The 25,355-nt window shown below is 35.5% G+C and overlaps 5 protein-coding genes and 1 long non-coding RNA gene across 18 annotated transcripts in view; 5 read left to right on the forward strand and 1 right to left on the reverse strand.

Moving 5' to 3' along the window:
• Positions 1-25,355, forward strand: part of LOC124434807 — a 74,416-nt gene that overhangs the window by 42,365 nt on the left and 6,696 nt on the right. For 7 of the 8 annotated variants that reach the window (XM_046984723.1, XM_046984725.1, XM_046984728.1 and 4 more), the window contains 2 exons: positions 4-714; positions 17,681-18,029. In XM_046984723.1, the coding sequence (XP_046840679.1) occupies positions 4-714; positions 17,681-18,029 (1,060 nt within the window). Of the gene's footprint in view, positions 1-3; positions 715-17,680; positions 18,030-18,093; positions 18,808-25,355 lie in introns of those variants that run through there. The other variant, XM_046984730.1, reaches the window with a different exon arrangement.
• LOC124434830 lies at positions 3,095-10,698 on the forward strand. Its single transcript, XR_006944910.1, has 3 exons — positions 3,095-3,240; positions 5,813-5,817; positions 10,687-10,698. It is a non-coding gene; the product is annotated as an uncharacterized LOC124434830 (long non-coding RNA).
• Positions 4,232-6,961, reverse strand: LOC124434818. 2 transcript variants are annotated; one of them, XM_046984745.1, is made up of 5 exons: positions 6,087-6,961; positions 5,731-5,973; positions 5,373-5,555; positions 4,749-5,109; positions 4,232-4,615 (listed from the first exon to the last, which is right to left on the reverse strand). In XM_046984745.1, exons 1-3 carry the CDS (start codon positions 6,335-6,337, stop codon positions 5,378-5,380), a joined length of 672 nt encoding a protein of 223 aa, XP_046840701.1. In that variant the 5' UTR covers positions 6,338-6,961; the 3' UTR covers positions 4,232-4,615; positions 4,749-5,109; positions 5,373-5,377. The 2 variants fall into 2 exon arrangements, with proteins under 2 accessions (XP_046840701.1, XP_046840702.1); XM_046984746.1 differs by lacking the exon at positions 5,373-5,555 and having other exon boundaries at positions 6,087-6,959.
• Positions 4,898-5,358, forward strand: LOC124434825. Its single transcript, XM_046984753.1, has 2 exons — positions 4,898-5,063; positions 5,143-5,358. The coding sequence occupies exons 1-2, from the start codon at positions 4,898-4,900 to the stop codon at positions 5,310-5,312; spliced, it is 336 nt and encodes a 111-aa protein (XP_046840709.1). The 3' UTR covers positions 5,313-5,358.
• On the forward strand, positions 12,628-15,581 carry LOC124434822. Of its 2 annotated transcripts, XR_006944903.1 has the most exons (3): positions 12,628-13,100; positions 14,484-14,920; positions 15,147-15,581. XR_006944903.1 is itself a non-coding variant. In XM_046984751.1 (2 exons), the coding sequence occupies exons 1-2, from the start codon at positions 12,794-12,796 to the stop codon at positions 14,534-14,536; spliced, it is 360 nt and encodes a 119-aa protein (XP_046840707.1). In that variant the 5' UTR covers positions 12,628-12,793; the 3' UTR covers positions 14,537-14,664. The 2 variants fall into 2 exon arrangements, 1 of the variants encoding a protein (XP_046840707.1); XM_046984751.1 differs by lacking the exon at positions 15,147-15,581 and having other exon boundaries at positions 14,484-14,664.
• Positions 22,746-24,719, forward strand: LOC124434814. Of its 4 annotated transcripts, XM_046984742.1 has the most exons (3): positions 22,746-23,661; positions 23,785-23,989; positions 24,120-24,719. In XM_046984742.1, the coding sequence occupies exons 1-3, from the start codon at positions 23,231-23,233 to the stop codon at positions 24,129-24,131; spliced, it is 648 nt and encodes a 215-aa protein (XP_046840698.1). In that variant the 5' UTR covers positions 22,746-23,230; the 3' UTR covers positions 24,132-24,719. The 4 variants fall into 4 exon arrangements, with proteins under 4 accessions (XP_046840698.1, XP_046840695.1, XP_046840696.1 ...); XM_046984739.1 differs by having other exon boundaries at positions 23,785-24,719; XM_046984740.1 differs by having other exon boundaries at positions 23,872-24,719.

Below are 25,355 nucleotides of genomic sequence, written 5' to 3' on the forward strand. Positions count from 1 at the left end.
TAGAATCAACACACCATCAAAGTAGAAACCTACCGGATAACGCACAGGAAGTGGAAACTGACTCAACAACACAAGTGAAAGGCAATGTTTTCATGACGTTGACATCTTTGAGCCTAGAAGAGCCGTATATTTATGCCAATGATGTTTCTGACGTCAACACACAGAGTCGTACTAATGAGCAACCAGCTGGTGATTCTGATGACAAACATAAAGTAAAAACAACAAAGCTCCGAAGGCCTTCTACAAATCAAGAAGCGAATGAAGACAACTATGCCTCATTGACAAAAAAAAGCAGAGACTCAAGCGTTTCTGGCAATACGAAACCGGAATTGCTTGATACAACATCGTATACTGATGAATATGCCATCCCAAATGACGTTGACCATAAGACAGTGGCTAACAGTACTTATATGAATACGAAAGCGAATTCCAGCAGTGAAGTTTCATCCCAACTTGTTGAAGTCGATGTAGAGGGATATGCCCAATTGATGAAAAACCGTAAAAGCAGGGACTCAAACTGTCATTATTACCAGCAGTTGCAAAAAACATCGATGCAAGTCGAAGGCAATACTTCCGAGGTCCCTTTATTTCATGGAAATGAGCAAATAAAGCTAATTGGGCAACCAGAGTGTGTTAGTGATTACGTTATTCCAAATGATGCTGGGGCAAGCATGAATAGCAACCAGCAACTGGAAGTTGCAACATCGTATACTGGTGAATATGTTGTCCCAAATGATGTAAAATAAAAAACAATGGCTCTCAGCAAATACATTGATATGACAAAAAGTGGAAATAGTGCGAATTTCAGTGATGAACAGATCCATCTCAAATGAAGACGATGTTCAGGAAGATGTCCATTGATGAGAAACTATAAAAGAACTCAAACCATCATTACCAAAACAAACAATACTGATGAGCATATACTGTTCGTACACTGGTGAGCATGTCAACATGAATGACAATGGGTACATAACAATGGCTGTGATTATCGAATGAATGGAACGATCTTAGTTTTAGTTAAAAATGCAAATAGCGAATATTGGTAACTGCAAAGATCACTGGCGATCACTGAGATTACTTCTGTAGTTCATTCAAGCAGCATTACCAAACAGCATTAAGATTGCTGCTTGGTAATGCTGCTAAAACGAATACAGTCAACAAAGTACAGAGCAGAGATACAGGGAACCCTGTAAAGTACAAAAAATGCAGGGATGTCTGTGGATCATTAGTAATCCTCTAACAATTACAATGGACAGTCAAAAACCTTACCCACCCAAAATAGCCCTTCAAAAGATATAACCACCTACACACTATCTCCCAGCCCTTGACTTTATGATGAGATTCTTTTAAATGCACGAGAATATATCATAATTTTAGATTTGTTTTATATGTGTATTCGTAGTTCAAGATTCTCTGTTCAATGGAAATCACTTTTTCTATAATATGTATTGTATGACTTGGAATAAAAAGCTTTCCAGCAATTCTAATAATTTTCCAGTTTGAAGTTAGCTTTTTGTATTTTGCACTGAAGAGATTTTAATGCAGGATTGGAAACTAACTACACACAAAAACCCACAGCAAAGTTTACTAAATAATTCAATGTTCATTTCGTCACGTTCTACATGTTTCTACAAAAAAACTTTCAATAAAACGGACCACCTAAGACAAGCTGTCCAGGTTGCAAATGGGTCTTCTAACATTCGAACTGAAGAATACTAGAGCGCAATCATAAATGAACAAAATTTCTTGTCTGGATTATAACGTGGATGATCTACGACAATGGAATGGTTCGATATTGCAAATTTATATCAAATGTAGGAAAAACAAAAAAAAACAAAAAAAACAACAACAAAAGAACGTCACGACATTCTTATATAACTGCAATCTTTGTCACCATTGGACACATAGGTAAGATTTAGAAAATAAAAAAAAAGAATAAAACGCACTTAACACAACACATCAGCACCAGCAAAGATTGTATCAAAATTGCTCAGGAAAGATAGTATCAAATAAGCATAGTCGTAACCTTAGAAGAAACATAATAATCATTTTCGAAGTTTTTCGCTACAGCTGAATATTTTTACCAGTACGTACACTGTACTACCATTACAAGAGATACCAACACCAACCAGTATTTTCATTATCACCGGGATAGTCACCGTGGTAGTACTTGTAGTCATCGCGTGGAGCCTTATCGTACATAGAAGGCGAATGAAGAGGTAAAAATAACAAGCACTTGCCACAAGCAACATAGGTTTGATAATCCTCGCGATTGACGAATAACCAAATCCTGAGCAATAAGCGTTACTCTACGTAGACGCTATGTAAATGTAATAACATACAGTAACACTGATACAACAACAATGCAAAATTATACACGCTTACTGTGATTATATATCTATGACGTTTTCGCAAGGGCTCCCACTGCATGTTGAATAAACAAACAAGAAACTGATGTGACATATATGTTGAATGTTTTAAAGTGAATAGTTTTAAAACACAGAAGTATCGTGACATGTTTGTAAATGTAGATGGTCCAGATTGGTGGACTCCTGACAAGGAATGTTGGGGTTAAAGTTGGTGTTGACTGACATTTCGAAAACCTTAGCAGTAGTTACTTTCTGGGTCAAGTGAGGTAGGAACAAACGTCGTACTATTGTCTCGTTTATCCTAGTCTATACAAGCTCTACTGTTACTTTGGTTGATTTTTATTTGTATTCAGCCAAGCGAGACATAGCTATTTTAAGTGAGCATCTCAAAAACATTTATTAATTTTATGATCTGATTAACTTATTAGATAAACTTTATGACTAACTTTGTGAAAATCTATTTTTTGGTCTAATTTAGGAATGACTAATGTCATTTAAAATACAATGTAAAAATATATCCCCAATTTGCAGTGCAAACGAAAACGACGCAAGACTAAGCTATTTTTAAAAAAGCTTTGTTCTTGGTACCAACTCAATGCTTGTTACCTGTAGTCATGGCAAAAATATACTGATCATGTTGATTTATTCATTATAAAATTGTTTTCACACAAAGATGTTCGCGGAAGTAAACGGCACGCTTTAATTGATGCATATTGGAGTTTTAATGTCTAGGAGACTGAGGTATAATTAGCAAATGTTTCAATGCCATATAGCTATAATAAAAGTTGTTCGACAGAAAAAAACAGTAAAGCATAGTATCATTGAGACAAGTAAACTTATGACTTCAGATGGAATTCATAATCAGTTTCAAGTTGAGCAAAACACGTTCAACACAATTGCAGAGGCTTTCTTTCTTATTGTATTTTATTCAGCTATATAGGCTCCGGGATGTTTCTTAACAAAAAAAGTGATCGGTAAGGTCAAGCCAAGATTTTTCACTGCCATAAATGAAACCCCGTGAACAATGAAATGATCTGGAGGGAAAATCGGCAATTTTAGCATGACTGATCGGCATCATCAGGGAAAACTCAAAGAGATGATAAGTCGTTTCCAACATTCAGGTAGCTCGGTAAAATTCTTCGTGACGCTTACCGAAGTAACATGTTTATGATAGTATATTTAATACAAATCCTGCGATTAAATTTCTTTTGTGAATCTGAGTAAATATATATATATATACAAAGTGTATTACAATGCGCTCTTAATTCTCAACTATATACATCCATCACCCCAGTTTAAGAAATACAACATCACTAGTAAATCTTAAAGTGCTACTGAAGTGAAATTTTCATATTTCGTTTTTCGATACAAACGTTTTCTCTGTATTTTACTGATCATTTTGAGCTATCGCCCACTGAATTTAGTCGATGGGAACGCTTCGAACTTTGCGTTCAAACATGGCATATTTGCTTGTTTTGATGCGAATTTGACTTTGAGTGCGTGACGTCATTTAAAGGACGGAAGTTCAATTTTAAAGCTCTCAGTATATAAAAATTATATACGAACAAGCATATTTCCAACTGGAATTTTACATATTTTATAACTTCTCTTCGCAAAAATTGCGTATATTTAGTGACAAATGAGCAACACGCATAGGTAAGCAACATTTACAATCGATTAGAGTTTTATAAACTTCTTGAATTAACTTATATTTCTCAATAAACTGGGTGCCGCATCCTTGACGAAGTCTGCGGTTTTAACACACACGCAATGTTATCAGAAACTAACTGTAACGCGCTTATTTCCAATCATCCAATATATACTACTTTTATAAACTTCCGGATTAGACAACGCACATAATATAAGGAGAATAATTTTTTATTAAGTTAGTCAAACGTAACGATACATCGCAAGTTAAAATATGGCGAGTAGGCAAAATTCGTCGAGGAGGACAATATTGTGTTGCTGGTTGGCCCAACGGAAAAAGTTGTACAAACAGTCAACACACAGAGGGTGTCTCAGTACATCGTTTCCCCATGAATGACAAGGAGAGGCTGAGTAAATGGACACAATTTGTTAGGAAGATTTGTTAGGAAGATTTGTTAGGAAGATTTGTTAGATTCGAAGGTTTTCATTCAACATTAAATGGTTGGCATCCAAAGATGACCCACTTTTCTTGGCTTGGTACATATTGCAGGTAACTTGTAATCACTGCTCTCTATCTGCCAAGGCTTTTTTACTTGTTCCTAGTCAAGAAAAAAAATTACATAGTAAATGGTTTGTTCTGTTTAGGCACGTACTGGCAGTACTTCATTTCAATGAAAACCTTCACAGACAGCCAAAAACAAAAATGGAACACCATATTATTCTGTGACATACCCAAAATTTAAATCAGGGGATGAAGTAGTAAGAACTGTTTCTTCAGCACCATCATATTGTAAGTTTAGCATGTATGCATTGGTACTCTTGACTTACACATCTAACCACTTGTCATTTTTCCAGACTATGTTAATGAAATCAAAAATGTCATGGTTCTTAGTTGTGAGGAATCCACGGACAACATATTTAAGAAGTATAAGGAAAAAGTCCCAGAAGCCTTAAACAAAATGTTCTTGGATCGAATTTCCAAAACTGAGGCAATCCAACGGCATTTGGATAGGAAACAACTATCTTCAACACCATTGTTTCCCACATGTAAGTTGTTCATGCTACCATGTATAATAGGTATGGCCAGTGCATTCTAAAAGTAAACACATTAAATTGTTATTTATATATCAACAGCAAGATGTACTGCAAGCAAAAGGTTTAGACAAAGAAAAACAAGCTGCTTCAACAGGTCCTTCAGATCCAAAAAAAACGCGCTTATGCAAAAATTGTGGACAGCCAATGAAAGGACATCCAAAAAGTCATTGTCCACAAGAATTACTTGACAAATATTCTTAGCAGGCCAACTTTAAAGTTAGTTATAAAATAATATACTATGCTACAAAAAATGTTTTTTACTTCTATCAGTTTCTTTCCTGTGCTGACTTGTAGCCAGCATGTTCTTGGCCTAGGGGATTTCGTAATGGAAATCGTTTTCGGATGTCTGTGTAGATACATGCAGGTAATGGTCTAGAATTTTCCCAACCAAGGCATCCACATAGCCATCGAATGACCCAATGGTATGCAACTGCTCTCAAGTATCTATGAGAAATTCAAAATAGTAATTTCTATTTGATTATTTATTTTGACTTCACACAACAAAATTGTGAAGCATCACAGCACAATAATGAACCACATAAAGGTAAAAAGTAGAGATACATGGCAAGATATTAATCACTCGTTACAAAACAAAATTAGAAATCAAAAATGTACTAACTCATTTTCATGTATTCTACGACGCTTGTATGACCTTCCATCTTGGTCTCTTAGAAGTGAGCCAACATTCTTCAAGACTGTAGCATGTGTCATAATCGTGTACTCCTCGTGAAGAGTAACACAGCTAATTTTTTCAATGCTACCATCGAATACCAGTTTATGTAAAGTAGGCCCAACCTCTTGACAACAACGGTATTCAATAGCATCTGTCAGCAGTTGAGTACGACACAAGCTACATGCACACCTATAAAAAAGTGGTTTGTTATCATATTTATGCACCACGACATAAGGACAAAATAACATGTTTAATTCATGGTTTAATTTCTTCTAGAGTTCTAATAACATTTATCAACTTACCACTTATCTAACTGAACGGTTCCTTCGAACCTCGCTTCCAATGTTCGAGGTTCTAAGCCGTCTGCGTCTTCTTCGACCGACACAAAATTCTCTCCGACTGCGTTCGCAAGAGGTTCATTTTCGTAAGGATTTACAACTGAATTAGCCACAATTGTATCCTCATCGCCGGAATTCGAAAGTAAATTTTCATTTGCCTTATCTGAGTTTTCAGTATCCGAACTGCGTTCGCTTTCACTGCTTGAAGAACTCATATTTTATTGTGTATATGTGTTAAAAATCTAACAAAATACTAGTAAATCAATGCTCATACTTCGACTTCCGTCCTTTTAATTACGTCACATCCGTATAATATTTCAGTAGTAAAAATTCGCACGCGTAACCCAACTTTGAGCAAAAATTTATTGATGATCCCGTGCTTCAATATGCATAAAAATTATACCAAAGTGACCAGGAAAGATAGAACTATTTGATTATAGAAAAAAATCGATACCCAAAATTTCACTTCAGTAGCACTTTAAGTACTGTAGACGACCATTTATCATATGAAATCAACGCCTCCACAGTGCTTGAAAGCTAAAAGCTTTGTCACTTTGTCATTATAAATTTTACACAAAGAAAGAGAAAAAATCATTAACAACGGATTCAAAAATCACTAACGCATTTTTTACAGGTAAATAAATCAGTGCTAAATGTTAGGTTTTGTGATGTAGCCATGTACCTTCTTTAGTATAATTTGACTTACACCAACAAATGTTACAGATAACTATACGATCACATTTAATGTTCAACGTCTTCTATTTTACAATGATTTAACTACTTCTATTTATACAAAATTTACGTAAGATTATTTTGGGTTCTGCTAGCAAATATGGTCTATTGACGTCAACGGAAAACTACTAGGAAACTATAAAAAATATTGTCTTGATAACATTATAAGTATCTCTTAACATTAGTCATCTAATTACTTACACTTGAATTAATGATTTATTAATTACGGAAAGAATATGAGAGCATATCTTAACACCCCCACTTGCTCTTATGTTCTGAGTATAAAATATTTGCATTCCTAAACTGATACTTACCTTTGGCCTTACTTATGCCCACTTTAGAATTTCTACCGTACGTTTCCTAATATTGTCTGCCTAAATTTTTCCAATTTGTTTTTGCTTGTTGGTTTTGTAAAAATATCTGCTACGTTGTCTTCACTTGGTACATATTTTAAGCTAACTCTTCCTTGCTGAATTTCTGATCTGATAAAGTGGTATCTAATGTCGATATGTTTTGATCTTTGATGATGAACTGGGTTTTTAGCTAGATTCATTGCTCCTTGATTATCTATTAAAAGAAAAGACTTACCTTCCATTATACTTACCTTCATATCTAAACAAAGTTGCATTAAAAACTTCGCTTCTGGAATTGCATTTGCTAGGGCAATATATTCTGCTTCACACGTTGATAGTGCTACAGTTGGTTGTTTTCGACTCTTCCATGATATGAGAGGACCTTTTTGTGAAAGCTGAAAATTGTAACCTGTAATACTTCGTCTATCTGGGGTGTTAAATTACATGTGAGAGGAGTAGGAAATTTAGATGACGGAATTAAGTGAGAATGGCGGTATATTAAAGAAGGTAAAGGGGGATTGAGTTGCCTTGGGTGTTAAGAGAGGGTTTAAGTTTGGATATAAGAAGGCTTTCATGAATCATAAGGTCATATTTGTCGGAGGAGGAAGAGAGAATTGAGAAATCATTAAAATCGGCAGGGTGAGATGTATTTCTTATATGAGAAAGAACTGCAGATGGTGGTGGACATAAGACTTCGTCTATCTTTTATAGACGCTCCCCAATCTGAGTCACAGAAACCTGTAAGTTTAAGTTGTGAATCTGATTTTTGAAAGACTAATCCTACCTCTTGTGTCCCTTTTAAATATCTTAAAACATGTTTGGCAATGGATAAAATCTGCTTGTGTGGGTTCAGACATTTTCTGAGATAGTTTAGTAACAATATAACATAAATCTGGTCTGGTTCCAGTCATCACATATATTAAGCTTCCTACAATTGCTCTATACAATTTTGGATTTGATAGTACCGGTGATTCTTCGTTCATTACTTTTTCAATTCCTAAAACACAGGGTGTCGGTTTTGGTTTGCAATCGGAAATTTTAAATTTTGAAAGAACTTTCTGAATATACCGTGTTTGATTCATCTTATAACAATTTTCACTTCTTTCGAATTTTGTTCCTAAGAACCATTTTAATTCCCCTAGATCTTTCATTTTGAATCGATTGCTCAAAGAATCTTTTATACTGTTTAAAGAATGAATGTCGCTTGCAGCTACAATGATGTCATCCACCCAAATTATGACAAAACACATTTTTCACTATCAATGCTACGAACATATAAACATGGATCCGCAAGTGATTGAATAAAATTTTCTTTTACTAAAAATTCATGCAACAAATTGTTCCAATTCCTGCCGCTTTGCTTAAGACCGTAAAGTGATTTCTTCAATTTACAAACTAATTTTTCACCGTTTTCACCTGACTTTTCATAGCCTTCTGGTTGATCAATGAAAATTTCACAATCAATAGGTGCGTTCAAATAAGCGGTTTTGACATCCATTTGGTGAATGATCATGTCTTTGTTTACAGTGCGTTGTAGTAATGTGCGAATTGAACTCATGCGTGCTGTGGGTGCAAATGTTTCTTGATAATCAATTTCCTGCACTTGAGAATAACCTTTGGCTACAAATCTGGCTTTATACGTTTCCGCCTCATTTTCATCTGTCTTAATTGTGTAAACCCATTTCGCCCCCACTATTTGTCTATCGTTTGGTTTTGGTACAAGCTCATATGTATCAATATCTACTAGGGCTTTCATTTCAATATTCATGGCCTCTTGCCATTTGTCTGCATCATGTGCTTCAACAGCCTGTTTGTATGTTAATGGCATGTCCTCAACCCTATAACAATAGTCTACTGTAAGACTTAAACTGTCTTTTGTTTGGTTTTGTCCAAAATAACTTGGTTTGCTCCGTTCTCGTGTGGGATATCTAACTAGTTGTTCTTGTTCATGCTGTCCTTGTGCGTGTGTGTCACTACTTAACTCAGGATTGTTTGTTTTTGAAATATCTTTTTGTTCTTTTAAATTGTTTGGCTTTTCTTCTGTTTCATTCATGCTATCTGCGTTTTGTATTCTATCTGAAATCATATCGTCGATATCATTTATATCTTCTGCCTGAAATTTATCATGAAATTTGACACATCGTGCTTTCTCTACTTTATTTGATTCTGAATAATAAATCAAATATGCCGGACTTTCTTTGTCATAACCAACAAAGATTCCTTTTCGACCGCGATTGTCTAACTTTTTGGCATTTTGTACATATGCATAACAAGTGGATCCAAATACATGCATGTTGCTTAAGTTTGGTTTCTTACCAACCAAAGCCTCGAAAGGTGTTTTTCCTAAACGTGAGTTGAAACACCTGTTTCGAATGTAGACTGAAGTCATCACAGCATAGGTCCACAAATATTTGGGTAGCTTTGCCTCTAATAAGAGACATCTTGCCCAGGGCGTAACTGTTGGGGTGTAGGGGTGTGACACCCCAATTGCTGAAAACAGTGTTTTTGCAGGGCATATTGCCGTCAAGTGGCAGGGCAGTGTTCAGGAAGTAGAAAAATTGACATACCATTGAAAACAACTAATTGATTACTACGTGAAAATAATTCGATCATGGGATAAGATGAGAAGCGTGGGTAAAGATAAAAAAGGAAAGATGCAACAGCATTTCTCTTCCGAATCCCACAAAATTGCTCTGAGTGATTTGGCACACTTTGCATGCAATATGAAAAATGTCGATGTAATGTTGGAAAAGAAGTTAAGAGAAGTAAGAATACAAAAGGAAGAAAACAATTTGCGAAACCAAGAAGCCATAAAGATCCTTTTAGACATCGCAAGAACATTGGCACGACAACAGCTAGCTTTCAGAGGGCATAATGAAAAGCACGAGGGAAACTTTATCCAAATAACAAATCTTGTTGCTTGGCATAACCCTGGACTTCAGTCATGGCTCTCAGACAAGAGCATGAAACCTTATTCAGTAAAATACCTATCACCTATTTCACAAAATGAGTTTATTAGCCTTTTGACTGAAGATGTAAGGAATCGCATCGTATAAGATATCGTTTCATCTGAAATATACTCAGTCATGGCCGACACGTCTCCTGACACTTCAAATGCGGTCCGCCTCGTAGTGGCAGTGCGCTACGTTGACGAAAACAACGTGCCCAACGAGAGAATACTGGAGATGAAAGAAACAAGGAATAAAACAGGTGAAGGCCAAGCAAAAGAGATTCTTGATTCCCTTAAATCACGATTACCTATTTGTCACAATGGGTTAGTGTATCAGTCTTACGACTACACAGCTTCAATGTCTGGGACTTTTAATGGAGTTCAACAACATTTGCAGGAAATTGTTGGACGCAACATTCCATACATCCCATGTCAAGGCCATAGGTATGTGTCAAATTCACAGCATTAAACATTGCCGTATAAATTACTTAGGCATTAACTATATCTTTTTAAATGTTTTTAAGACTAGTCTCTGCGTTGAATAATTTTTCAATTATATGTTTTTAGATCAAACACTTTCAATGAGCATTGCTCAAAGGCCTCTACATTTGTTGAGATGTATAGCTTGCTCGAAGAGCTGTATGTTCTTTTCAGCAGAAGTTGTAAACGAGATTCTATGTTGCAAGAACATATGGAAAAAATTGAAAATGCTCTTAAGTTGCGCAATCTCTCAAAGACGAGATGGGTGTATAGAAGTGAATCAATTGAAGCGGTATGGAGATCTTTTGAAGCCATACGAAATGCCTTAGCGGAAATAGCAAAAATTGACAACAACTCATTAACCAGAACCAAAGCAACCTCGCTCTGTAAGAAAATGGTCAAATTTGAGTTTGTTTTTGCAGTTATGTTTATGAGGTTTATCATGAGAAAGACCAAGATCCTGACAGTACAGATGCAGAAGCCAGAGCTCAATATCCTTGATGGTCTTCAACTGATTGATGAAACTGTTAGATCACTGGAAAGAATAAGGCACAATGAATCGGAATTGAATGACCAAATAGATGCGAGTGTTGAGTTTGCAAAGACTCTAGGCTCTAATCCCGAGGAAGAGTTTGCTAGAAAGAGTAATAAAAGATCAAGTAGACGTTTGGATGACAACCCTGAGACTTTGGCAATTATGTCACTAAAAACTAACTATCGAAAATGCATGATTGGGGTCCTCGATTCCCTCATCAGAGAATATAGAGATAACATAAAAAGTTGTTTGCAAAAAATAAACCCTTAGCTGTTATCCTTCAGCCTCGACTGACTAGACCAAATTTTGAACAAGTTGAAAAGGTCACCGAACTTTTTCCTCCATCAATTAGCGTAGATTCTATGTCACTATATGCAGAACTTGAGATTTTTATTAACTTTGTAAATGAGACAGAGAAAGAATGTAAGACAGTCCACGACGCCGGAAACACTGCTTTCAAAAATAAAGAAATTTTCCCAAACGTTTATAAATGTTACAAAATTCTGTTTACTGCTCCAGTAAGTGTGGCTGATATTGAAAGATCATTCAGCAAAATGAAAATTGTCAAGAACTATTTGCGCTCAACAATGAAAGGTGAAAGGATGGAAGAACTCATTGTCCTCTTAAGCGAGAAGGATTTAACAGATACAATTCATCTGGATGTAGTACTAAAATCTTGGGCAGCCAGAAAAAACCGTAAACTCAGATTAAAATTCAAGTAAAAAGCAACATCTCAAGACTACGTTGAGATGATTCTCACTAAGACTCTTGATATGAGAACAAATATACATTGTTTTACTGTTATGTCCGAAACGGTTTAGGTTTATATTTCAAAACAGTTTTGTAATAATGTATGTGTTAGAAACCTAGTCTTCAATAATGTTTACTAATAAACAACGTATGCAATAATAGAAATGATTATAATTTGCTAGCCATAATGATTTAAGGGGTTTTTGTGGGCAACGCCCTTTTGCAGGGCAAATTTTCTCCACACCCCATTACTTCAAGTCTAGTTACGCCCTGGCTAGCAAATATGGTCTATTGACGTCAACGGAAAACTACTAGGAAACTATAAAAAATATTGTCTTGATAACATTATAAGTATCTCTTAACATTAGTCATCTAATTACTTACACTTGAATTAATGATTTATTAATTACGGAAAGAATATGAGAGCATATCTTAACACTAAAGACTTCCATTTCTGTGTTGTTGTCTTTACTTCAAGAATATTTAAAAAACACACAGACACATGTTAACCTATAGAGAATAAATACTTAAGAACTTTTAAAAGAAGACGTTTACAACAATCAAATGATTACCATTGCAAATAGCGTAAACAATCATGCAAATTTCAATACATACTGCGCATGTTTTGATTCCCATTGCAAATAGCGTAAACAATCATGCAAATTTCAATACATATTGCGCATGTATTGTACTGCGCATGTATTGTACTGCGCATGTATTAATGTTTTACCATAGGACAAACCTGTGAAAGACATTAAGAATAAAAGGCTGTTTATCTCATTGAACGAAGAACCATCCAAACAACTTCCGCCGAAAATCAAAGCTATGTAGCCTCCACGTACAAACAATCACTGAAGGCACAAACGCGTAGATGGATTTCAAATACAGCGCGTGGATGGTTTTAACTCTCACAATATCTTTTTCCAAAAGCGGAAATGGCAACAAACTGAGAATATTTCGTCATGAACGAGATATATTTACCAACTTGAATTATTCAAGTTCACAGCCTGATAGGAATTATAATACCATCTGTATGAAGTACAACGCCGAATGCCATTTCATCACTAAGTGTCGTCATTGTGTGTGTAAAGAAGGAATGAGCACTTTCGTCATTAATGGCAATGGTGAGAATAACAAAGGAAGTTGTATTAAAGACGAAGAATTGAATCTAGAATCAGGTAACATATTAACGTCGTAGTAGTCACAATGAGCAACCAACAAATATATATTAAAAACTAAAGCCGCACTGATTGCCGCAGATCATCCTTTATTGGCGCATTACATCATAAAAATGAGTCAGTTGTACCATCGGTTCTACCGGATTTATAATCAGGATTTATGATTGACTCAAAGTTCTACAAGTCTAGAGCAGAAAAATAAGGCCTAGTTCAAACGTCGAACTTTACATGAACCGAAAGCATTAAAGATAAAAGAAAATGAGAAGAACTTCCTCATTATCTTTTGTTTTAAATGCGTTTGGCTCATGCCAAGTTCGAAGTTTGAACTAGGCCTGAATTTAGCAATCCTGCATACCACCTCTGCAGAACCACAGTATAGAAACAAACAGTAGTCGCTCTCCACTGTGAAACTTGGTGCTGTATATTTAATTAGATTACTGGCTGTGGCTAGCCACCTTAGCGTATCTATTGGTCAAAAAAGCAATTGACTGGCTGCCACTATGATAATCACATGCGTAATAAGATATGCGTGGCACAAAAAAATTCAATTGGTGCGTTGCAACGATCCCCCTGGGAGTAAGAGAACAATGAAATGCTCGCCGTGTTGGATGAAATTTGCATTGTAAATAAAGAAAATCCTTTGTTAAAATCATCCAACATGGCGACTTTGACGTAGCTTGCAACCCAAGAATAGAGTGGAACTACAGTTTATTTTTATACTGTGGCAGAACTAAAAAATTCCATTTTACGATCTCATACGTAACTGAACAAGAATTTAGTCAAACAGTAAAATCGTGCTTAATCTTTTGGTCAAAAGGCCCCGTAATTGTTTTGACTTTTCTTTGTTGTTCGTACATTCTCATCTTATTTGCATTCTATGGTCTTGTGCTTTTTCCGTTTCTCCTCAATCAATAAGTTTAGTAAGTAGCTCAATTTTAAATACAAAATATCGTCAATAGAATGCTACTGCTTTTGAATTTGTGAATCATACAAATGGCGTTGCTTTCCATTTATTTTACAAGGTAACAAGAATATATCTAAGAATGAGCTTCATTAATTTTTATTTTTAGGACTTGAGTTTTTTCGGGAATCCAATCTGAACATGAAGCAACGAAATATTCTGTAATATGTATGAATTGCTTCTTCAGCAGCGAAAAATCAATTTTGCATTAATCATTTTGATAAATTTCCCTTATTTATTTCACAATCGAATAAAGTTGAGTAGTTAACCTTACATTTTCGAGTTTTGTCTTATATCTAATCCCCAATACAGCGTCCACGAGATAATACGCACGCGAAATAACATAAACTGGATCATGCAACCGCGTTACTTTTAATCGACTGGCGATATCTTAAACCTCCTGTTGTTGTCTTTATATATAGAGTCAAACATCGATGCATTTACTCTTGAAAATAGTGAAGACGAGGATGCTTGAAACAAGCTGGAAGACGTGTGATTGTTACGACTTGTGGAAATTCATTGGATAAGAAATGGATACTTCTCAACAATAAGCAACTCATGAATGTGAAATCACTTCGTTGTATTACAAGAAGTAACAGGAAAGATAGACAAGTAATAATGACGCAATGTGTTAAAGACAGAGGTCGGCAAAAACTGATGTGCGAGTCCCACCCACGACACAACGAAACAGATTCCCCCGTGATACTTTATTTTAAATTAAGTTTTAAGCGAGAAGAATTGTACCTAGAACAAGATGACAACGAAAGAGGCATTTTCACGTCCAATTCAAGTCAGCACTGGACAGCGCATCAAAATGGGGACCAAGTTGATGTTTGCAGTAAAGTCACAGAGTACAAAGGTGGGAATAGAATATTGTATAAAATTCAGCTCAATTTCAAAAATATTTTGAAAAGAATACAATTTTAATGATAATGCTAAAATCCTCAGAGAAACTGCACAATAATGTCTTTGTGACGTCCTTCACTTCGCGCAATTCAACTTCATTTTGCCCTTTATAACAAACGTCGAATTTCACGCTTACTTCATTAGAGCCTGTTCCATGCTAAATTTATCATTTTCTCCAGGTTGTTATCGCCTTTCTGATGGCAATTTCTGGAAATATTTGAATTTTAGCAATAATTCAAGTATGGAAAAATTCTCTATTTTTGCACCTATCAACAGAGAAAATAAAAATTGCGATGTGGAACAAAACTTCAAATATACCAGAGACAGCAATAAAATATATAAGGGTTCAAATAATCTTTTCACATTGAACAGCACTGGCCAGACTACCAAAGAAATCAAGGTAAAAACGTTATACAAAACGACACAATCAAGGTGTATAGATCAAGTTATCCAGCATGATAATACGTAAAAAGACATCGTACATTACAAAAGGTCAAAATTAATAAGTTTTTATGGACCCAGCCGCTGCTGGACAGTCCTTTGTTCTTCTATAGCAACATTTCGTAAACAAATCAAGACTTAAAAAGTAACAGAAACATTCATAAATATTCTACGAAAAAAAAGCTCAAAAAAATCTTGTTCAAAAAAATGTAATCCAACAATCGAATAGATTACAAGAGTACGAAAAAAGGGAAAGAACAAACCAACAATTAAAAAACAAAATTTTTTGTTAAGATTAACGACATGAACGCTCTACGACGATGGAATGGTTCACTATTGCAAATAACGATCAAATGTATGGGAGACCGCAAACGCCAAACACAAGAGAGTCACTGCATTCTCATAAAACTGCAATCATTATTGCCATTAGAGCAGGAGGTAAGTTCAATGACACAGCAAAACAGGATATGCACTCAAACATTTGGTTAGCACATGTTGCATAGAATAAAATGAACAATAGTTACTTAACACCACAAACCACTAAAGTTCCAGAAAGTTCACTGAAGATAGCTAATCAAAGGAGCTAACTCGTAGCTTTTGGAGAAATATTATGATATTTCACAGTCCACAACCGCAGCAGAATAGTCTACCAATGTACATTGGATACAAAAAAACTGGACGGTTAGGAAAACGTCGCTCAATATTTATTAGCGTGCAAGATTTAAAAAATCTTTTAAAGAAATAAATAATTGAACTTCTAATGATTCATCTCATGTTAAAATTGACACAAATAATATCATTTATTTATTTATTCATTATATTAGGTTTGTGCGGTAAAGAATGGAATAAAATGAACAATTATCAACACTATAGCTACTACACGTCACCAAAGTTCTATAAATTTCAGAAACAATATTTAAACAAGAATTCGCAGCTTTTAAGAGAAACACCGCTATCATTTTGAGCGACTTTCTCTAACGCAGAATAGTCATTTAGAAAAACGTATTTAATATCTTTACAGGAAACGCCATCGCCAAGCGCCAATCCCACAATACCAACCTCAGTGACAAAAGTCAGCCATTCGTCAACGTTGGACACTATTTACAAATCATCTAGTCCTCCACCAAATATGCCTGGTAAATTTACAACTCCTCAATTAACAGGCAACGAAGGTGTGAAAAAATCGAAAGCAGATGATAATACGCCAGCCATTGTCGCAGGGATAGTCGTCCTTGTAGTAGTTGCGATCATTGTGTTAAGCATTTTCCTTTATAAAAGCGGAGGAAAAGGTAAAGAGAAAGAAACATGCAACAAGCTATGCATGCTTCAATTTTGACCTGCTTAATATTTGTAATTGACAGATAATAATCCACAGCCTGAATTGCAAGCATTACTTCATGTAGGTGCAACGTAGATGTCATAACATACAGTAACACGGACCCACGATAATATTAATTGCAAATGTGTACTTTAAATACAGAAACCATCCTTCATGAATATTGTAACCATATTAAGAATCCTCATAATTTTATTCCATTTAGATCACAAAGTAGATCAAATAGACCAGGTAAGATGAAAATATAATGAAACATAAAAAATTGTCATAAAAGTATACGATTACTCCAACTTGTTTTGTTCGCTTAGAATTAGAGTTGGAAGTCGTAAATCTTGCAGAAGCAATTTACGAAGAGCCACACGGGATACACGCAACGGTATATGAAGTATCAGGTAAACAAGCAGGAGAAGCCGCAGACACCTACAGTTATACAGATTGTAGAAGCATCTCCAATAGAAGAACAGAAGTGCAAGGGTCTCATGGTGAGTGCATCCACCAACAAATGAAATACATTCGGTTTTTCTGAAGATATTAACACAGTTGTGTAACTGGTAAGAAAACCGTTTCTTCATTTTCCCTCTTTAGAATTAACACACCATCAAAGTAGAAACCTACCGGATAACGCACAGGAAGTGGAAACTGACTCAACAACACAAGTGAAAGGCAATGTTTTTATGACGTTGACATCTTTGAGCCTAGAAGAGCCGTATATTTATCCCAATGATGTTTCTGACGTCAACACACAGAGTCGTACTAATGAGCAACCAGCTGGTGATTCTGATGACAAACATAAAGTAAAAACAACAAAGCTCCGAAGGCCTTCTACAAATCAAGAAGCGAATGAAGACAACGATGCCTCATTGACAAAAAAAAGCAAAGACTCAAGCGTTTCTGGCAATACGAAACCGGAATTGCTGGATGCAACATCGTATGCTGATGAATATGTCATCCCAAATGACGTTGACCATAAGACAGTGGCTAACAGTACTTATATGAATACGAAAACGAATTCCAGCAGTGAAGTTTCATCCCAACTTGTTGAAGTCAATGTAGAGGGATATGCCCAATTGATGAAAAATCGTAAAAACATGGACTCAAACTGTCATTATTACCAGCAGTTGCAAAAAACATCGATGCAAGTCGAAGGCAATACTTCCGAGGTCGTTTTATCTCATGGAAATGAGCAAATAAAGGTAATTGGGCAACCAGAGTATGTTAGTGATTACGTTATTCCAAATGATGCTGGGGCAAGCATGAATAGCAACCAGCAACTGGAAGTTGCAACATCGTATACTGGTGAATATGTTGTCCCAAATGATGTGAAATAAAAAACAATGGCTTTCAGCAAATACATTGATATGACAAAAAGTGGAAATAGTGCGAATTTCAGTGATGAACAGATCCATCTCAAATGAAGACGATGTTCAGGAAGATGTCCATTGATGAGAAACTATAAAAGAACTCAAACCATCATTACCAAAACAAACAATACTGATGTTCGTACACTGGTGAGCATGTCGACATGAATGACAATGGGTACATAACAATGGCTGTGATTATCGAATGAATGGAACGATCTTAGTTTTTAGTTAAAAATGCAAATAGCGAATATTGGTAACTGCAAAGATCACTGGCGATCACTGAGATTACTTCAGTAGTTCATTCAAGCAGCATTACCAAACAGCATTAAGATTGCTGCTTGGTAATGCTGCTAATCGAATACAGTCAACAAAGTACAGAGCAGAGATACAGGGAGCCCTGTAAAGTACAAAAAATGCAGGGATGTCTGTGGATCATTAGTAATCCTCCAACAATTACAATGGACAATCAAAAACCTTATCCACCCAAAATAGCCCTTCAAAAGATATAACCACCTACACACTATCTCCCAGCCCTTGACTTTATGATGAGATTCTTTTAAATGCACGAGAATATATCATAAGTAATTTTAGGTTTGTTTTATATGTGTATTCGTAGTTCAAGATTCTCTGTTCAATGGAAATCACTTTATATAATATGTATTGTATGACTTGGAATAAAAAGCTTTCCAGCAATTCTAATAATTTTCCAGTTTGAAGTTAGCTTTTTGTGTTTTGCACTGAAGAGATTTTAATGCAGGATTGGAAACTAACTACACACAAAAACCCACAGCAAAGTTTACTAAATAATTCGATGTTCATTTCGTCACGTTCTACATGTTTCTACAAAAAAACTTTCAATAAAACGGACCACCTAAGACAAGCTGTACAGGTCGCAAATGGGTCTTCCAACATTAGAACTGAAGAATACTAGAGCGCAATCATAAATGAACAAAATTTGTTGTCTGGATTATAATGTGGATGATCTACGACAATGCAGCGCAAACGATAACGACGCAAGACGAAGTTATATTTAAAAAAGCTTTGTTCTTGGTACCAACTGCTTGTTAACATGCTTGTTACCTCTAGTCATGGCAAAAATATACTGACCATCTTGATTTATGCATTATAAAATTGTTTTCACACAAAGATGTTCGCGGAAGTAAACGGCACGCTTTAATTGATGCATATTGGAGTTTAAATGTCTAGGAGACTGAGGTATAATTAAAAAATATTTCAATGCCATATAGCTATAATAAAAGTTGTTCGACAAAAAAAAAACACCAGTAAAGCATAGTATCATTGAGACAAGTAAACTTATGACTTCAGGTGAAATTCATAATCAGTTTCAAGTTGAGCAAAACACGTTTAACACAATTGCAGAGGCTTTCTTTCTTATGGTATTTTATTCAGCTATATAGGCTCCGGATTGTTTCTTAACAAAAAAAAGGGATCGGTAAGGTCAAGCCAAGAATTTTCACTGCCATAAATGAAACCCCGTGAACAATGAAATGATCTGGAGGGAAAATCGGCAATTTCAGCATGACTGATCGGCATCATCAGGGAAAACTCAAAGAGATGATAAGTCGTTTCCAACATTCAGGTAGCTCGGTAAAATTCTTCGTGACGCTTACCGAAGTAACATGTTTATGATAGTATATTTACAACAAATCCTGCGATTAAATTTCTTTTGTGAATCTGAGTAAATATATATATATATATACAAAGTGTATTACAATGCGCTCTTCCGGCTATCACCATACTAAAATGGTGACGAATTCTCAACTATATACATCCATCACCCCAGTTGAAGAAATACAAGATCACTAGTAAATCTTAAGTACTGTAGACGACCATTTATCATATGAAATCAACTCCTCCACAGTGCTTGAAGCTAAAAGCTTTGTCACTTTGTCATATAATTTTACACAAAGAAAGAGAAAAAATCATTAACAACGGATTCAAAAATCACTTACGCATTTTTTACAGGTAAATAAATCAGTGCTAAATGTTAGGTTTTGTGATGTAGCCATGTACCTTCTTTAGTATAATTTGACTTACACCAACAAATGTTACAGATAACTATACGATCACATTTAATGTTCAACGTCTTCTATTTTACAATGATTTAACTACTTCTATTTATACAAAATTTACGTAAGATTATTTTGGGTTCTGCTAGCAAATATGGTCTATTGACGTCAACGGAAAACTACGAGGAAACTATAAAGAATATTGTCTTGATAACATTATAAGTATCTCTTAACATTAGTCATCTAATTACTTACACTTGAATTAATGATTTATTAATTACGGAAAGAATATGAGAGCATATCTTAACATCCCCACTTGCTCTTATGTTCTGAGTATAAAATATTTGCATTCCTAAACTGATACTTACCTTTGGCCTTACTTATGCGCACTTTAGAATTTCTACCGTACGTTTCCTAATATTGTCTGCCTAAATTTTTCCAATTTGTTTTTGCTTGTTGGTTTTGTAAAAATATCTGCTACGTTGTCTTCACTTGGTACATATTTTAAGCTAACTCTTCCTTGTTGAATTTCTGATCTGATAAAGTGGTATCTAATGTCGATATGTTTTGATCTTTGATGATGAACTGGGTTTTTAGCTAGATTCATTGCTCCTTGATTATCTATTAAAAGAAAAGACTTACATTCCATTATACTTACCTTCATATCTAAACAAAGTTGCATTAAAAACTTCGCTTCTTGAATTGCATTTGCTAGGGCAATATATTCTGCTTCACACGTTGATAGTGCTACAGTTGGTTGTTTTCGACTCTTCCATGATATGAGAGGACCTTTTTGTGAAAGCTGAAAATTGTAACCTGTAATACTTCGTCTATCTTTTATAGACGCTCCCTAATCTGAGTCACAGAAACCTGTAAGTTTAAGTTGTGAATCTGATTTTTGAAAGACTAATCCTACCTCTTGTGTCCCTTTTAAATATCTTAAAACATGTTTGGCAATGGATAAATCCGCTTGTGTGGGTTCAGACATTTTCTGAGATAGTTTAGTAACAATATAACATAAATCTGGTCTGGTTCCAGTCATCACATATATTAAGCTTCCTACAATTGCTCTATACAATTTTGGATTTGATAGTACCGGCGATTCTTCGTTCATTACTTTTTCAATTCCTAAAACACAGGGTGTCGGTTTTGGTTTGCAATCGGAAATTTTAAATTTTGAAAGAACTTTCTGAATATACCGTGTTTGATTCATCTTATAACAATTTTCACTTCTTTCGAATTTTGTTCCTAAGAACCATTTTAATTCGCCTAGATCTTTCATTTTGAATCGATTGCTCAAAGAATCTTTTATACTGTTTAAAGATTGAATGTCGCTTGCAGCTACAATGATGTCATCCACCCAAATTATGACAATAACACATTTTTCACTATCAATGGTACGAACATATAAACATGGATCCGCAAGTGATTGAATAAAATTTTCTTTTACTAAAAATTCATGCAACAAATTGTTCCAATTCCTGCCGCTTTGCTTAAGACCGTAAAGTGATTTCTTCAATTTACAAACTAATTTTTCACCATTTTCACCTAACTTTTCATAGCCTTCTGGTTGATCAATGAAAATTTCACAATCAATAGGTGCGTTCAAATAAGCGGTTTTGACGTCCATTTGGTGAATGATCATGTCTTTGTTCACAGTGCGTTGTAGTAGTGTGCGAATTGAACTCATGCGTGCTGTGGGTGCAAATGTTTCTTGATAATCAATTTCCTGCACTTGAGAATAACCTTTGGCTACAAATCTGGCTTTATACGTTTCCGCCTCATTTTCATCTGTCTTAATTGTGTAAACCCATTTCGCCCCACTATTTGTCTATCGTTTGGTTTTGGTACAAGCTCATATGTATCATTTTCTACTAGGGCTTTCATTTCAATATTCATGGCCTCTTGCCATTTGTCTGCATCATGTGCTTCAACAGCCTGTTTGTATGTTAATGGCATGTCCTCAACCCTATAACAATAGTCTACTGTAAGACTTAAACTGTCTTTTGTTTGGTTTTGTCCAAAATAACTTGGTTTGCTCCGTTCTCGTGTGGGATATCTAACTAGTTGTTCTTGTTCATGCTGTCCTTGTGCGTGTGTCACTACTTAACTCAGGATTGTTTGTTTTGAAATATCTTTTGTTCTTTTAAATTGTTTGGCTTTTCTTCTGTTTCATTCATGCTATCTGCGTTTTGTATTCTATCTGAAATCATATCGTCGATATCATTTATATCTTCTGCCTGAAATTTATCATGAAATTTGACACATCGTGCTTTCTCTACTTTATTTGATTCTGAATAATAAATCAAATATGCCGGACTTTCTTTGTCATAACCAACAAAGATTCCTTTTCGACCGCGATTGCCTAACTTTTTGGCATTTTGTACATATGCATAACAAGTGGATCCAAATACATGCATGTTGCTTAAGTTTGGTTTCTTACCAACCAAAGCCTCGAAAGGTGTTTTTCCTAAACGTGAGTTGAAACACCTGTTTCGAATGTAGACTGAAGTCATCACAGCATAGGTCCACAAATATTTGGGTAGCTTTGCCTCTAATAAGAGACATCTTGCCCAGGGGCGTAACTGTTGGGGGTGTAGGGGGGTGTGACACCCCCCAATTGCTGAAAACAGTGTTTTTGCAGGGCATATTGCCGTCAAGTGGCAGGGCAGTGTTCAGGAAGTAGAAAAATTGACATACCATTGAAAACAACTAATTGATTACTACGTGGAAATAATTCGATCATGGGATAAGATGAGAAGCGTGGGTAAAGATAAAAAAGGAAAGATGCAACAGCATTTCTCTTCCGAATCCCACAAAATTGCTTTGAGTGATTTGGCACACTTCGCATGCAATATGAAAAACGTCGATGTAATGTTGGAAAAGAAGTTAAGAGAAGTAAGAATACAAGAGGAAGAAAACAATTTGCGAAACCAAGAAGCCATAAAGATCCTTTTAGACATCGCAAGAACATTGGCACGACAACAGCTAGCTTTCAGAGGGCATAATGAAAAGCACGAGGGAAACTTTATCCAAATATCAAATCTTGTTGCCAGGCATAACCCAGACTTCAGTCATGGCTGTCAGACAAGAACATGAAACCTTATTCAGTAAAATACCTATCACCTATTTCACAAAATGAGTTTATTAGCCTTTTGACTGAAGACGTAAGGAATCGCATCGTAAAAGATATCGTTTCATCTGAAATATACTCAGTCATGGCCGACACGTCTCCTGACACTTCAAATGCGGTCCGCCTCGTAGTGGCAGTGCGCTACGTTGACGAAAACAACGTGCCCAACGAGAGAATACTGGAGATGAAAGAAACAAGGAATAAAACAGGTGAAGGCCAAGCAAAAGAGATTCTTGATTCCCTTAAATCACGATTACCTATTTGTCACAATGGGTTAGTGTATCAGTCTTACGACTACACAGCTTCAATGTCTGGGACTTTTAATGGAGTTCAACAACATTTGCAGGAAATGGTTGGACGCAACATTCCATACATCCCATGTCAAGGCCATAGGTATGTGTCAAATGCACAGCATTAAACATTGCCGTATAAATTACTTAGGCATTAACTATATCTTTTTAAATATTTTTAAGACTAGTCTCTGCGTTGAATAATTTTTCAATTATATGTTTTTAGATCAAACACTTTCAATGAGCATTGCTCAAAGGCCTCTACATTTGTTGAGATGTATAGCTTGCTCGAAGAGCTGTATGTTTTTTTCAGCAGAAGTTGTAAACGAGATTCTATGTTGCAAGAACATATGGAAAAAATTGAAAATGCTCTTAAATTGCGCAATCTCTCAAAGACGAGATGGGTGTATAGAAGTGAATCAATTGAAGCGGTATGGAGATCTTTTGAAGCCATACGAAATGCCTTAGCGGAAATAGCAAAAATTGACAACAACTCATTAACCAGAACCAAAGCAACCTCGCTCTGTAAGAAAATGGTCAAATTTGAGTTTGTTTTTGCAGTTATGTTTATGAGGTTTATCATGAGAAAGACCAAGATCCTGACAGTACAGATGCAGAAGCCAGAGCTCAATATCCTTGATGGTCTTCAACTGATTGATGAAACTGTTAGATCACTGGAAAGAATAAGGCACAATGAATCGGAATTGAATGACCAAATAGATGCGAGTGTTGAGTTTGCGAAGACTCTAGGCTCTAATCCCGAGGAAGAGTTTGCTAGAAAGAGTAATAAAAGATCAAGTAGACGTTTGGATGACAACCCTGAGACTTTGGCAATTATGTCACTAAAAACTAACTATCGAAAATGCATGATTGGGGTCCTCGATTCCCTCATCAGAGAATATAGAGATAACATAAAAAGTTGTTTGCAAAAAATAAACCCTTAGCTGTTATCCTTCAGCCTCGACTGACTAAACCAAATTTTGAACAAGTTGAAAAGGTCACCGAACTTTTTCCTCCATCAATTAGCGTAGATTCTATGTCACTATATGCAGAACTTGAGATTTTTATTAACTTTGTAAATGAGACAGAGAAAGAATGTAAGACAGTCCACGACGCCGGAAACACTGCTTTCAAAAATAAAGAAATTTTCCCAAACGTTTATAAATGTTACAAAATTCTGTTTACTGCTCCAGTAAGTGTGGCTGATATTGAAAGATCATTCAGCAAAATGAAAATTGTCAAGAACTATTTGCGCTCAACAATGAAAGGTGAAAGGATGGAAGAACTCATTGTCCTCTTAAGCGAGAAGGATTTAACAGATACAATTCATCTGGATGTAGTACTAAAATCTTGGGCAGCCAGAAAAAACCGTAAACTCAGATTAAAATTCAAGTAAAAAGCAACATCTCAAGACTACGTTGAGATGATTCTCACTTAAGACTCTTGATATGAGAACAAATATACATTGTTTTACTGTTATGTCCGAAACGGTTAAGGTTTATATTTCAAAAACAGTTTTTGTAATAATGTATGTGTTAGAAACCTAATCTTCGATAATGTTTACTAATAAACAACGTATGCAATAATAGAAATGATTATAATTTGCTAGCCATAATGATTTAAGGGGTTTTTGTGGGCAACGCCCTTTTGCAGGGCAAATTTTCTCCACACCCCCCATTACTTCAAGTCTAGTTACGCCCCTGGCTAGCAAATATGGTCTATTGACGTCAACGGAAAACTACTAGGAAACTATAAAAAATATTGTCTTGATAACATTATAAGTATCTCTTAACATTA

Source organism: Xenia sp. Carnegie-2017, unplaced genomic scaffold, assembly GCF_021976095.1.
Source record: "Xenia sp. Carnegie-2017 unplaced genomic scaffold, XeniaSp_v1 HiC_scaffold_14, whole genome shotgun sequence".
In the NCBI taxonomy this organism is placed as follows: domain Eukaryota; kingdom Metazoa; phylum Cnidaria; class Anthozoa; order Malacalcyonacea; family Xeniidae; genus Xenia; species Xenia sp. Carnegie-2017.

Excerpts from the sequence above, each read along its gene's own strand:
- LOC124434818 (XM_046984745.1), bottom strand. The coding sequence starts at position 6,337 with ATGAGTTCTTCAAGCAGTGAAAGCGAACGCAGTTCGGATACTGAAAAC. Across the intron at positions 5,974-6,086 it reads ACCGTTCAGTTAGATAAGTG|GTGTGCATGTAGCTTGTGTC; the intron begins GTAAGTTGATAA and ends ACTTTTTTATAG. Across the intron at positions 5,556-5,730 it reads CGTAGAATACATGAAAATGA|ATACTTGAGAGCAGTTGCAT; the intron begins GTTAGTACATTT and ends AATTTCTCATAG.
- LOC124434814 (XM_046984739.1), top strand. The coding sequence starts at position 23,231 with ATGAAACCTTATTCAGTAAAATACCTATCACCTATTTCACAAAATGAG. Across the intron at positions 23,662-23,784 it reads ATCCCATGTCAAGGCCATAG|ATCAAACACTTTCAATGAGC; the intron begins GTATGTGTCAAA and ends ATATGTTTTTAG.
- LOC124434825 (XM_046984753.1), top strand. The coding sequence starts at position 4,898 with ATGGTTCTTAGTTGTGAGGAATCCACGGACAACATATTTAAGAAGTAT. Across the intron at positions 5,064-5,142 it reads AACACCATTGTTTCCCACAT|ATCAACAGCAAGATGTACTG; the intron begins GTAAGTTGTTCA and ends TGTTATTTATAT.
- LOC124434822 (XM_046984751.1), top strand. The coding sequence starts at position 12,794 with ATGGATTTCAAATACAGCGCGTGGATGGTTTTAACTCTCACAATATCT. Across the intron at positions 13,101-14,483 it reads AGAATTGAATCTAGAATCAG|AGTCAAACATCGATGCATTT; the intron begins GTAACATATTAA and ends CTTTATATATAG.